Below are 14030 nucleotides of genomic sequence, written 5' to 3' on the forward strand. Positions count from 1 at the left end.
TCATCTTCATTTTTCAAATAAATTTGTCTCTTAAATAGGTCCTTTTTCACAATAATATCATACAAATTAGTCCTATGTCTACCCACTCGTCCCTTTATTGTTTGACATCCTAGTGTAGCAAATAACAGAGACTGGTAGGCAGGCGTGTCGTTGTCACTGCGTAGAACATGACCTAGCATTGTCCACCGTGCCTTTTCCACTCTCTCGGAAAGGGGCCTGGTCTGGGTACGAGCGTAGAGGGCCTTGTTAGATATTGAGCTAGGCCAATAGATGTGTAGGATGCGCTTGAGGTGCTTCCTCTGAACAACATCTACAGACTCTAGAACATGCTGAGGTACGGACCAGCAGCAGCAGTTGTACAGGAGCACTGATACTACTAGTGAGTCGTAGAGTTTGATCTTTCTCTTCTCAGTTATCTGACTCCTCTCTGATCCCTGGCACCACAGCTTGTCAAATGACCAGAAGGCAGAGTTAGCTTTATTTATTCTAGTAGTAACATCCTGCTCTGATCCAAGCTTAGTACCAAGAAGCGTCTCGTTTCTCCACTCCTCTTTTCCTCTTAGTTCATTACCCCACTCGTCACAGGCACCAACTTCTTCTAAATACACTCTGGTAAACTTTGTCTTTGTGTCATTGACAAAGAGACTCCATTCACTGAGAATATTCTTGGAGATCTGAAAGATATCCTGTAATTCCTCCATATCTTCACCAATCTCCTCTACATCGTCTGAATAGCCGGACTCAAGAGGCATGTGGTTATCGGCTATCGGAGGGTTGGGTCTTGAGGGGAGGACTGCTCTTATGTGCACTACAGCTCCAGCTAGATTGAGGGTAAACAATTTACCAGCTGTGCTTTTTCCTATGTTGAAAGAGAACATCTCTGAGTCAGTAGAACACACTCTGACTACTAGAGTGGTGTTAGCCATGAGGTATTGTACAAGCCTCAGGTCGTCTCTGGAGCATCCTGCAGCTTCTAGTAGTCTGATTGTTGTACCTCTGCGGATGGTATTGAAGGCAGCTGACATGTTGATACTCACTTTGTTTCATTCAAACTCCTTCTTCATTACTACAGATATGAGCATGCTCTGTGCCCAAACTAGGTCGGCACAGCTCCTGCCAGCTTTGTAGGCAGCTTGGAACGGTCCGGTGAAGTTTTCCACAGCTCTCTCTATTCTGTTTAGCACTATCAGTGACAGGATCTTTCTAGAAACATTCAGCAGGGTCAATGGTCGTATCGACTTAACTGGGCCACGAGTTTTACCAGGCTTAGCCAGTGGTGTGAGGATGCCTGCTCCTATTGCTTCAATGTGAATGTTTTTCTCGAAAGACTCGTTGAACACTTTAGCTAGCTCTTCATGAAGGAGGGGTTGTTCAGGGCTTTCATGACCTCACCAGGAACGTTGTCAATACCCACTGCTTTACCAGACTTGAGTTTACTGATGGCTCTCTCTATCTCTGCAACGGTGATGGGACTGTTAAGGCTAGATGGGGGGTCAAGGAAGGCAGGAAGGGTAGGCTCATCAGCGTCGTTGAACTCAGCTTCAAAGTACTCCTTAATAATCCTCGCTTTCTCCTCATTAGTACCTGCGATATTCCCAGCAGAGTTGTGGACGGTTAGAGCTGGTCTAACATATCCTTTGGCGAGTATCTTAGAGGCTCCAAAGTATCTCCGGGCGTTGTCTGTGTTGTTTATCTCTTCGACGAGTGTGTCAGCACTGCGGTTGTTGATATCTCTGAGTCTCTTTGTAATCTTACGTCTTAGCTGGTTGATGTTGGTCTTGACATGCTTCCTGTTGGTCGGGAGTTTGTTCTGCATATTCGCAATCATCAGCTGCTTGCGTTCAAGTGACAGTTCAGCGATCTCAGGATCAGTACTGAAGGATTTGTGCTTTTTTGGAGGTATAGTTCCTAGCACCTCGTCAGCAGTGTTATAGGCATCTGTTATCAAGTTGTTGAGGTCATCGTTGGGGTTGCCTGTCTTGCGTCTCATTCTTACTTTCTTCTCAAACGTACTCAGCATCTTCTTCTTAACTCCATGATCTTGTAGTCTCTTGAGGTCAAGCTTTCTGGACGTCTTGTGCTTCTTATGGACAAGGTACTTCTGGTGGAGTGTGACGCGAGCGACTACAGGCTTGTGATCTGATTTGAGTAGGGCTCCTCCGTATGAACGAGCGTCCGTGATATTCACTTTGTAGCTAGATTTACAAAGGATGTAGTCAATCTGCTTGTAGTATTTCACGGTTTTGTCAGGATCACCTCGGGCTGTAGTAGTACCGTGCCATGATGTAATGTGACGAGCTGAATGTTTGAAGCTTGTGTTACAGGCATAAAAATCCTTCTCAATCATAAAATCAAGCGAACGTTGGCCATTGCTGTTACGTTGACCGACTCCATACATACCCATATTGCGTGATAAACCAGAAAGGATGTCACCATCTGATTTACGACCCAGACGAGAATTAAAATCCCCGGCTATAAACACATCGTAATGAGCAGGAATATTGCCAAAAATTTTCATAAAATTACTTAACATGAATTTAATTCTTGGTTGTATTCAGTAATTTAGCTTCGATCATATTATTGTTCAATTATATTATTATTTGTAGTATTAAATATATTCATAAGCTAAAATATTTATAAACTATAAAAAACTACGAAAAAAAGTTTAAAGTACTTTGGTCCCACGAAAATCATGAATTCCATACTATACGGTGGGGTAACCCAACGTTTTAATACTTTCAATGAAATGAAATGAAATGAAATGAAATGAGGTATTTATATCCCGCTCATATGATTAACCAACAACACAAGGAAGAGATTAACCATGTCAGAGCGGCTGACTGTGAGTAATGTGAGCAAATGTGTAAAATGAACAAAAGTATAACTCAAAAAGGCTTAAGACAAAATTAAAACATCTTTTATTGTAAACACCACACTAAACTAAAAAGAAGCAGAAACCATACAATACGTGTAGGTATTATAAATGATAATACAGTGACTTGATCAACAAAAAAGAGAGACAGATCCTAGAAAGGTAGAGATCAAGACATAAAATGGAGTGCAGTAAAAAATAAAAGCCAATGTGTCTTGCAAAGTGAAGACAAATGGGAATAAAAAACATCAAAACTGATTATATAAATGGTTCTTTAACATTCGCTTGAAGCAGTTGGTATCAGTAATACATCTCAACATCATTGGAAGAGAGTTCCATGCAATCGGTGCATGGCTTGAGAAACGTCTGTCATCAACTTTGGACCTTTTATTCTTGGGTACCTTTAACATGAGATGGTCACCAGATCTTTTCGATCTATACTACTATATAACAAATTATTGAGAATATGAGTATGACGTAGAAATGTCGATACGTTATTCAGCCATTTATTTCCATTAGAATCTGTCTTCACTGAGTCTATTCAGAAACAATCAGAAATTTGAATGAAAGAACTATCAAATCATGAGACTCTATAACACTGCACGAATCCTCCAGGTTGGGGTGACCTTTAAATGGAATGATCTATAAAATATAAATAATCAATGTTATATTTAATATTTAGTTAATGTTATATTTAATATTTAATAAGTTATTATTTTGTAGCCGACTTTACACGATGCCAGATCTTCAATTGACTCAGTTTTTGCATCAATTCTCCATCATCCCTACTAAACAAAAGCTCTCCTATCAGCTCTCCTACTAACTAATACTACTAGAGCATGATTACCTGGGGACCCCAGGCTATAAGTATAATGTTCATATTCATAAACATAGAGATTCGGCGGAATGACAGGCTGAGCACCGCCCAGTAAGAGCATGACTTCAGACTTGACGCAACAGACCATACGGCTAGCAAAAAAACAAAGGTACTTAAGACAGTGAAAATATAATACAATTTTCTTTGACTAACTCAGAAAACCTGTGATTTGCTGCATGGCCGCCGACAATTGATAAAATTATCAAAGTTGCTGCCGCAATATGACCGGATAAGCGCCATGCAGCCACTTCATATTGAGTTTCACATTATAGTAATCAAAACATCAAAAAGCCGGAACCGTGGCACCCTATTTACGGGTTTTTGAACACGTACATAAGAGACAATCGATAATATGGATAAATGCTTTATCTGTAAAAACTTGACATCGAACTCTAAAAGGCGTGGTCACAGTGAAATAATATAAGACAATTCTGTCGTATGCGCATTATGTTGATATGATAAACCCATTGCATAGATCATGGGGCCTTTAAGTTTAACTCTCCCAAAGGTTTTAACTAAACAACTAGCGATTAAATCAGGAATTTTGTATATGTATCTGATCACGCTTTGTTTTTCCTGTCTGTATGAATTACAGATAAGATTATATTCAGAATCAGTTTAACATTGTGTTTAACTTGTTTATCGCGTCAATGTGCCGTACAACCCCGAATAGGGGTCAAGAGCAGCAAGCAAAACTTAATCCTTTGGGAAACATTTTTATGGGCGGGGTGTCATCACGAACTATGGATTGTGCAACTGCAACTGACTTGTAACTTCTTGGAGTTTGATCAATGACGAAATATATTATAGAGAATTCTTTACCTGTATTTTCACCACTTTCAACATTTTTACTTGGATAAGTGGCACCGTATATGGATTATGGAGCCCGACATTGTCTTGAGCTCGTATCACTTATATGTTTTGAACAACCCCTCCAGGCTTGAGCTTAAAGAACATACAAAAAACTAAATTTAACTTTCAGAGTCAAACCATACTATTTTATATCTTAACTCGTAAGTTCTATAGTTCTTTAAGATTCTGAGATCTGAATAGGCCAGCTAATTAATGATCACTGATAAGTACTGCCAACTGCCGCCCGGCCATATATTCCAATACTGTGCTGTGAAAGTGAAGCTGCCAAGCGTGCTTAATACATGTATTTACCCTCCACCCTCGTCTCGAATGTCGATATTGTTTCTAAAAGATCCCCGGCCGGCAGTTGAAACCAGCTTCATGATAATAGTAATACATATATTGTATGTAATATGTAATATGTAATATGTAATATGTAATATGTAATATGTAATATGTAATATGTAATATGTAATATGTAATATGTAATATGTAATATGTAATATGTAATATGTAATATGTAATATGTAATATGTAATATGTAATATGTAATATGTAATATGTAATATGTAATATGTAATATGTAATATGTAATATGTAATATGTAATATGTAATATGTAATATGTAATATGTAATATGTAATATGTAATATTTTTATCTCAATTCTTATTTTACTTCGGACATTCCAACAGCCACATTGTTACACAAGTGTGTAACCAGCCAATTACAGGAAGCCGAAGGATTCAATTATACATTAGGCCAGTGACGGTTAAGGTAGTGTGTACCATACTTTCTTCGCCCGAGACTTTGCTGCAATGGGCAGCTCCTCATTTAACCCTCACACCCGATTTCTCGAGTATTTGGCTGAGTGGACCGGGGGGCTGCATAGACCACTCAGGATCCTTAGCTGAGCGTCGACGACGCTCACCCCACGGCTAGTGGCAGAGTCGGGAATCGAACCTGGTACCTCAAGCAATACCAGGCCTGGATTAACCAACTGAGCCACTAAGCCGTTGAATATGTAATATGTAATATGTAATATGTAATATGTAATATGTAATATGTAATATGTAATATGTAATATGTAATATGTAATATGTAATATGTAATATGTAATATGTAATATGTAATATGTAATATGTAATATGTAATATGTAATATGTAATATGTAATATGTAATATGTAATATGTGTAATAATAATAAGTAGTATAATACGTATTTTATATCAACCGCATAACTTGCAGAGATAAGGACATAGTCATAGGATTACAATGATTCATCTTCCCTAATCACAAGTTATCGACTAAAAACTGTTTTGATCACTTGACATTACTGTATAAAAAAGTTTCTCAGATTTGTTGCGGTTATATAGATTGCTGGTTTAGGGATAGGGTTGAGGTACCGGTTAGAGTTAGAGGGTTATAGGGTAATTAATGTTCAACAAAGCTCCATATAAACATAATATTATAAAAAACGTTTTAAAGTTAGCCCGTGATAATGATCAGCGTAGAATGATTAATCATCATCTGCAGTTACTGCACTACAAAATTAGTTTGTGATCTAACTTTAACAAAATGTAATGAATAATTATATGATCTAACTTATGACTTGTAAGCTTATACAACGATTGACATTAAAAAACATATGTTGGATGGAGGAGGTTAGGCTATAAGTATTCAATCTTCGGACATGTTCGATTTGTGATACCGAAGTCATCATTTAAAACTTGCTCGGCCCCTAAAAATATTACGTCAGCGGAATTTTCGCCATTTAAGACATCTCTGTCAGTCTGTCCTTGTAGGTTTATAACCTACCAAGACGCGTGCCGAGTTGGACTCGTCTACAGTCTTGAAATATTTTACGAGTATCACCCGTTAACTTTAAGTCTGTCCATGTCCCAACATTGCCAGAAACCCCCATACAACGTTAACAAACTGCATGTACGTAACTTGTAACGCGATGCACTACTGGGTCGCGCGCGCATCAAATATGCTTCTCGCAATCACAGATCGGCGAGATGCGAAGGATTGACATCGTGAATCAAGTACGTAACAACCCCTCTCCTTCTAGTTCTCAACCATTCAAATCTTCAAAGTTTAATGTTTTCGATGATGATAGTGCGATTAATATTATAGAGTTCAAAAACAGGAGAATAGAGTTTTCAAATACAATTTGCTTGAGACCGCTAGAAGAGGATAAATTATGAAATTTATAAAAGTAATTTAAACTGCATGTTTTTGTTATTTAAATTTGATCAAAGTCCAACTTTGAATCATGAGACAAAACAATGATTTCTGCTGAATTCAGTATGGCCTAGTGCCCGCCTAGATCACCTTAGTTGAATTAAAAGCGAACATGCATCAGTAACTTTTATCTCTGATATCAAGCTGAAAGTGTTAAGTCATCGATGGAAAAAACTCAAATCTAGCGCACCTCGTTATTTGCCCCGGCGAAATTGAATTGTACACAAATTATCAAATTGTGAACTGTTTTATCAAATGAAAAGCGCGGTACTTAAGAAAGGAGTTTCGGGTGTATTTTTAGAAAATAAACAACTGTGTAATGAAAGTCAATAACAAAAAACTTGGAAATAATCAAGCCTACTATACAAACATTTTACTTATACTTTACAAGGTCAAATAAAGTTAAATAGTAAGGTTAAATAGTTCATAATAATATTGTTATTACGTAACGATGATTTGGTCAAAAATTCGCACAGTTTCAATTCATCCCAACGACTCAACCAGTCGTTATCCAATGTACTTTAATCCAATAATATGTAACTAAAATAATATCAAGATGAAATAAAGAATATGATCGTACAGTATGCAGTTAATTTAAGTGGGATCCTACAATAATTTACCTGTTACCGGGATGAATCGGTGCAATTTGGTCAATTTAAATATCTTGTCAATCTATCTACCTACACGTCTACTAAACAATATAAATATGTTTCCTGTCAAAAATTCAATCAAACACCATATCAATATTTCGTTATCGTCAAAAATTGTTCCGTCAAATATTCAAATACTTTGTCATTAAAGTCAGAAACTTTAATAAAAGGGTATTTTTACGTTACATATTGCATGTAACTAAAAAAATCTGTCAGCACAGCATTCTTGGTCGTAAAAATCATTAAGTTTAACTTCGTAAATCCTGTTTGGGCCACATCAAGTCATTCCAACTCGATCAGTTCTATCATTTGATGAAGTGCAGTCATTTAATGTCATCAATAATCGGTGATCTGATCCTTCAGATTATACTAGCTCAACTTCGTGGTTACTTAATTAACGTCTGTTAATTTATCAGTCTCTCTCACCCAATATTTCATTCACTTCCAGTCTCCAGATCGTGTCTCAAGCGAAACTAATCATTCTCCTTCACGAACAATAAAAATGTTTATTTCGCGGACAATCTCCCTCTAATTAACTGCAATCTACAGATCAGTAGAGATAACGACCCCCTACAAGTACCAGCTAAAAGCTGAGTGCTGACTAACGCTAGGTTTAATGGCTGGCAGTTTGGTGGGGATGGGAGTGATGAGGTTGTTGGGTCGAGGGGGAAGGAAGGAGTCTGGGCCGAGGGGTGGGAGAAGGGATACTGGAGGGAGGTGTGAGTAGAGTTGCAATCTTTGGGATGTTATCGCGCTCTGCATCAGTGCTATCGCTCTACGGTCCTGAATAAGGGGTATTGATCAAATTTTGGAAAGAGATGTAATATTTTCAATGATTTTCGTGTCAAGATAGTGTTAGTGTTACTGTTGCACTTGATAAATCGTATAATCATATTGGGCCAGTCAGTGCTGAATACTTGAATACGTAAAAGGCTTCACTAGAGATATAGAACTTTCTAATTTTAAACATTCAGTTTAAAAACCACACTTTAGATTTTGGGCGGGAAAATTTGCCAATCGAAACATAGATTGAGATAAATTTCCTTAAATAAAATCTGCTCGGGTGCAAACTGTACCTTGAGCTTAGCTTTAGCTCGCCTGTTCTGAAACCATATCTTGACTTGCGTATGTGAGATATCTGCACTTGCTGCCAACTCTTTCCTTTCCCGTCTCGTCAGATAACGTTTTGTCAAGTAGGCTTCCTCCAATTTTTGAACCTGAAATTTGTTTCTGGTCACAAAACATAATTAAGGAAGCTTTAAATCGTTCGATGTCTTTGCCCGCCACCTGGGCATGCAGTGTGCTGTTTTAACAACTTCTAAAATACTAAGGTTGTAGGCCTCGACCACGTCAGTGAACTTGAAAACAAACTTTGAAATGACGTCTACAAATATGGTAGGATAATCAAATAAACTGATACAAGCCATGGTGACCTAACGAGATAAATTCATTTAGGAGTTGTGCACGTACTCGTCATTTCTTTGGTTAAAAGAGAGATTTAGCCTGGCCATTATCATGTGAGGTGAATTTGGAAAGCGAATTAAATAGGATATCACCCGATATGAACAATGTTAGGTCACAAGCATCGGAATGTAGAAAATCTATTTCGACATACACTCCTATCAATTAGCTGAATATTTGATAAGCCTCGTAAAAATGGAGAGATATTTATCATGACTTTTGTGAGAACCAAAAATTAGTTTATTTTCGTACCAGTGACAGTGAATTGAATTAGATATTTTGGCCGTACAACGAGGATTTGATAAAAGAAACAAACACGTTGAAAGCATTTCTCTTGTGAACCTTTATGGTAAATTCAGGTTGAACCTGATAAAGATAAATTAAATCAAATGGTGACTTATATAAAAGTAATAAGCATGGGAAAAGTCTAAGGATGCAGTAAAAAAGCTAGAAGTACCTGCTCTCTTGAGAAGATAGTTCTTGGTTTCTTGCTATTCAGGTCCTGTTCCTCAGGGGACGACTCACATGTTTCCATCGAACTACCATCTGACTTCGGGGTCTTTGGATCTGAAATGAGGAACTTGGTCAGCGACGAAACAGTGTCGATAAATCTGGCTTCCCGACTAAAATAAAGAACCGCTAATAATGTATTATATTCGATTTCAAGTCTTCTAAATACTATTTCAGGCAAAGTGTTTATTTTTAGCTTCACTCTCGTGATGATTTCATTTTCGATCACCCCTGAAAGTCTCTCGGCCACCAAACCACAGCTGGACTATCTAATTGATATTAAAACTGTAAATGCCCCGTTTATACAATATGTCAAACAAGCCCCTATAAACTGACAGGACCCCCGGTGAAGCTGCCCCTAAAACTACAAACCTCGTTATTACCATTTACCAACAACTTATTAATTAAGAAACTCTTAGCAAGGAGTATACCCCACTCATAGCAAGCATTAAACCCCTCTTTACAGCACTCCAATCAATAACCCTGGCCTACTTTCCATCCGCGTCAACAGAAATGTGACATATACTTCAGTGGCTTGATGATGACCAGAAAACAGCCAGCTCGTACACAACTATTAATGCTATACACTGAGTCATCAGGATTGTGGCTCTTAAAGTTTGATGGTGATATGATAATTAGTTATGAAGATGGAGTGTCACAGTGTCACTTGTTAGGATATTTGCTTGCTTGACAGGGTCATGTTCCCAGCTTGTGGGCCAGTTTCAAGCAGGTTTTCTGTTCATGACATGAGCGGGTATTATGAGTAACAGCTGGTGTTATGAAAAGAAGGGACTATTTATAAAATACTTGAGAATAAATACTTCAGGGCCAGGGGTATATTCTGATTAAGTCAACACTCATTAAGTGCACAGTGCACAGTGCACAGTGCACAGTGCACAGTGCACAGTGCACACTGCACACTGCACAGTGCACACTGCACACTGCACACTGCACACTGCACACTGCACACTGCACAGGTTACACCTCTAAGTACTGCCTTCAAAGAAACTATTACCACTTCCATTTCAATCCTTGCTGGAAGCTAATTGCTAATTAGAACATTGACTGACCTATTGGAGTTTTGTTTACTTTCTTCATAGGTTTCTAAATGTATCCCAATCGTGAAACGAACAATTTAGTGAATCATCAGAGAACGATTGAGATAATTTCCCTTCAATTGCCGTCCATTAAGGCGTGGCAAAAAGCGACCAAAATAACCTGTGCACATTGCACGACACCAAAGCTGCTTTGTCAAGCAACCAAATCACACATCATTGAACTTGAACAACGTCCCGCTGCAGCAAAAGGTGCCCAGACGATATTTTAAGAACCACTCCAACGAATGGCTAAGACCAGAGTCTGCCGCGCTTGTCGTGTACAAACGGTTTTTCTTGTCAAGAATACTGTCTGCTTTAAAAGAAGCACACGTGATTTGGAGTCGTGTCACGTGTTGGGGCCTGAATAATGGTGATGGTACTTTGATGGCTCAATCTTGGATACTCCCTGTGAATGAAAGAAAAGTATGGAAATAGTACGTCCAAACTGAAGCGGATTTGAGGAATAGGGTCGCACAGCTTAATTAAGTTTTATGTCAAACAGGGAGTGAATATATTTGTACAGTTTATTCGCTGAGTTGATAACGATATACACATGTATTATGAAAGATCCTGTTAATAAAACCTTATCATTTATATGCTTCAAGAACCCCCTCCAGGCTGATTATTCGATTATTCGAGACCTACATTTTAATCAAATTCGTCAGGTAATTAATTACTAGCAGTGTGTCTAATGATATTTCCATATTTCAAAATTGATTTGCTATCAAATTTTACGAATACTGCACTGTTGCCGACGTTTTTATGATCCAAAATGGTTTTGGTTGCCCTGTTTTTGCTTACTACTTATAGCGAAGTGGTTTCTGGAAACCAAGGGCTCCCGAAATTGGTAGAAGCTAACCGTCCTAATTCGAAAGATAGCATACTTGACACTTGCCAAGCTCTCAAAGAGGATGCCCAGGAGATAAGGGAGGAAGGATACTCGGCTATCAACAAAGCTGATATGATCCGGGACCAGGCTTATCGGGTAAAGGATATGAAGCGTACGAAATCAAAGAGAGTGCTTTGTTGGCAAAATCTGGCTTGGAGATCTTTATTGTTGAAACTCTTGCTCTGATGAAGAATCAAGCTACTGCTAACAATTTGTACATCCAAGAGATAAGGGCTTCTTTGAGTTCTGTTTTGACTAGGATGGAAAGGGGGGGGGGGAGCCAAGTGGATATTTGTAGATATTTGTAGATTAATGTAGAATGGATAATCCACGAAAAAAGTGGATGACATTCTACAAATTTATACATTTATCTCCAAAAATTCAGTAGAATTTCTGGGCACATATTTGAGATTACATTTTTTGTAGATAAATGTAGATTATTGTCAATGGATAATTCACGAAAATTCTACAAATTCTACAAATTTATACATTTATCTCCAAAAATTCAGTAGAATTTCTGGGCACATATTTGAGATATACATTTTTTGTAGATAAATGTAGATATTTGTAGATTATTGTAATGGATAATTCACGAAAAAAGTGGATGACATTATCCAAATATCTACAAATATCCACTTGGCCCCCCCCCCCCCCCCCCCCCCCCCCCCCCCCCCGGAAAGTTTGGAGTAAGGACTGGACGATGTTGAACAAGGTCAGGAACAGCTAGAGGAGATGATTGAAGGCAAGATTTCAGAGCTGACAGAACTCGTTTCACAAAACTTAGCAACAAGTGGAGAACACATTCCAGCAGTTCGAGTAGCTCAAAGCACAACTTACAATAATTATCATAACCCCGAAAACGCAGTTGATGGAAACGTTGGAACCGCTTCCCATACAGAGTGTGTATATCCTCGACCGTGGTTCAGGTACTATTTCTCGGGCCAGAGAGCTATAGGGCAGATAAAAGTGATAAATGGAAAGTTGAACGAAAACCGGATGAGACTTAATGGAGCGAAGGTGGTTGTTATGGCGGGTGATGGATCCAAGAGACCTTGTGCTGTCGACACTATAACAGTACGGGAGGGAGACTTTGTGGAAGATCAGACGTACTACCTTGACTGTACGGGAAACACTGGTGTTGGAGTTGAGTTTGTGTTGGAGACCACAACTTGTTTGGAATTTAGAGAGATTGAAGTTTATGCTCCGTGAAATGCATTGATTTAAAATCTTATTCACTAATACGGAATTTTACTGTACAAAATGTATAACCAACAAAAATAAGTAACAATCTTTGATTTAGTCGTTGTAGTTGTATCTAACTAGATAATTATACCAGCAAACTAGGATGGAATTTTTATCACGACTAACTGCATCAGTTTCACCACTGAAATCCAATCAGAACAATTGATATGTATCCTTAAAAAGCAGCGGAAATGTATTATTGTTTTCTCGGGATATTAAAGGGTAAGGGAGACAACTACAGGTAACAATTTGCGATTCCCAAACTCCCTACATCCTATCTATAATGTAGTAATAAAACAGGAAGTACTAAACCCAAAAACACGACACTCACCTCTGCTGGTTACTCCGGTACAACTGCCATCACTGCAGGTGGGACTCAGTGATCCAGCTGACTCGGTGGAACACGACAGGTGCCTGGCCTCCCTCCTGGGGGTGGACGGAACTCCGTTGTAGTTGTTGCTCAATAAGGACTGGATGCTGAACGCTATTGCTTTACTGCTCAGCGTACTCATGGAGGGGAGACGATGATATTTTAACTTAAAACTAGGGTCAGATTCTGTAGACAAGTATCAGAACTCAGAAGGCGAGTAATATAGGAACCCAGGTAGGTTTTGAAGAGGGGGCAGTTGTTAAAAAGCACGGCAAACAAGAGCAAGTTGAAGTCTAACTGATGAGGGAGGACTGATGGCGCGTGTTTAACGAACTGACCTCACGTGAGCACCACGTGACATGACGCGTCATTGCTTGCTTGATAGGAGCGCTCTGACATAATCCCCCTCCGTGTACACAGTGTATTGTACTCTCGCATCCCCCGGTCATGTGACTGTGATGACTCGTTCCGTTGGACCGCAGTCTGGCAGTCCTTCTTCTAATCGTGACTAGCGGTTCAGGGCTTTCCACAGATCGTCAACTGATTGAGGAGATGTCACATGACTTCAGCGATATAATAACGGTTGCTGAGTATCCCCTAAAATATAATGATCAGTATTATTGTTGACGGCGCAATGAAATGGCAATTACCAAAATAAGGGCCTGCTTGTGACCTAAATTAACACTCTTACCCGGAGCCTCGCAGAATGCTTGTCAGAATCTCAACGACTTTTTAATTTGGTGACTGAAGGGCAATAAACTTCCAGGGAGCGCTTGGTGACTTGGTGGTCCAATCATGGGCAACTTAACCATAATAATATGATCATGGCAATAGTATTTTCAAATAGATAACAGTGCAAAGAAAAGGTCGGGAATGGTGGGGGTGGGCGTTATTTTGGTTTTTGGGATTCAGAATACACAGTAGTAACTATACTTAATTAACGGCATGTTATTTTACAGGTGGAC

The 14030-nt window shown here is 38.8% G+C and overlaps 2 protein-coding genes across 2 annotated transcripts; both read right to left on the bottom strand.

The window, feature by feature from the left end:
• Positions 1-1345: 1345 nt before the first annotated feature.
• LOC134823607 (uncharacterized) lies at positions 1346-2404 on the bottom strand. The gene has a single exon (XM_063835138.1). The coding sequence runs from the start codon at positions 2402-2404 to the stop codon at positions 1346-1348; it is 1059 nt and encodes a 352-aa protein (XP_063691208.1).
• Positions 2405-7163: 4759 nt separating this feature from the next.
• On the bottom strand, positions 7164-13365 carry LOC134822712 (homeobox protein HMX1-like). The gene is made up of 4 exons (XM_063833912.1): positions 13027-13365; positions 9415-9524; positions 8573-8713; positions 7164-8279 (listed from the first exon to the last, which is right to left on the bottom strand). Exons 1-4 carry the CDS (start codon positions 13205-13207, stop codon positions 8067-8069), a joined length of 645 nt encoding a protein of 214 aa, XP_063689982.1. The 5' UTR covers positions 13208-13365; the 3' UTR covers positions 7164-8066.
• Between the last annotated feature and the right edge of the window lie 665 nt (positions 13366-14030).

Source organism: Bolinopsis microptera, chromosome 11 (genome assembly GCF_026151205.1).
Source record: "Bolinopsis microptera isolate Bmic1 chromosome 11, MBARI_Bmic_1.0, whole genome shotgun sequence".
Classification (NCBI taxonomy): Eukaryota; Metazoa; Ctenophora; class Tentaculata; order Lobata; family Bolinopsidae; genus Bolinopsis; species Bolinopsis microptera.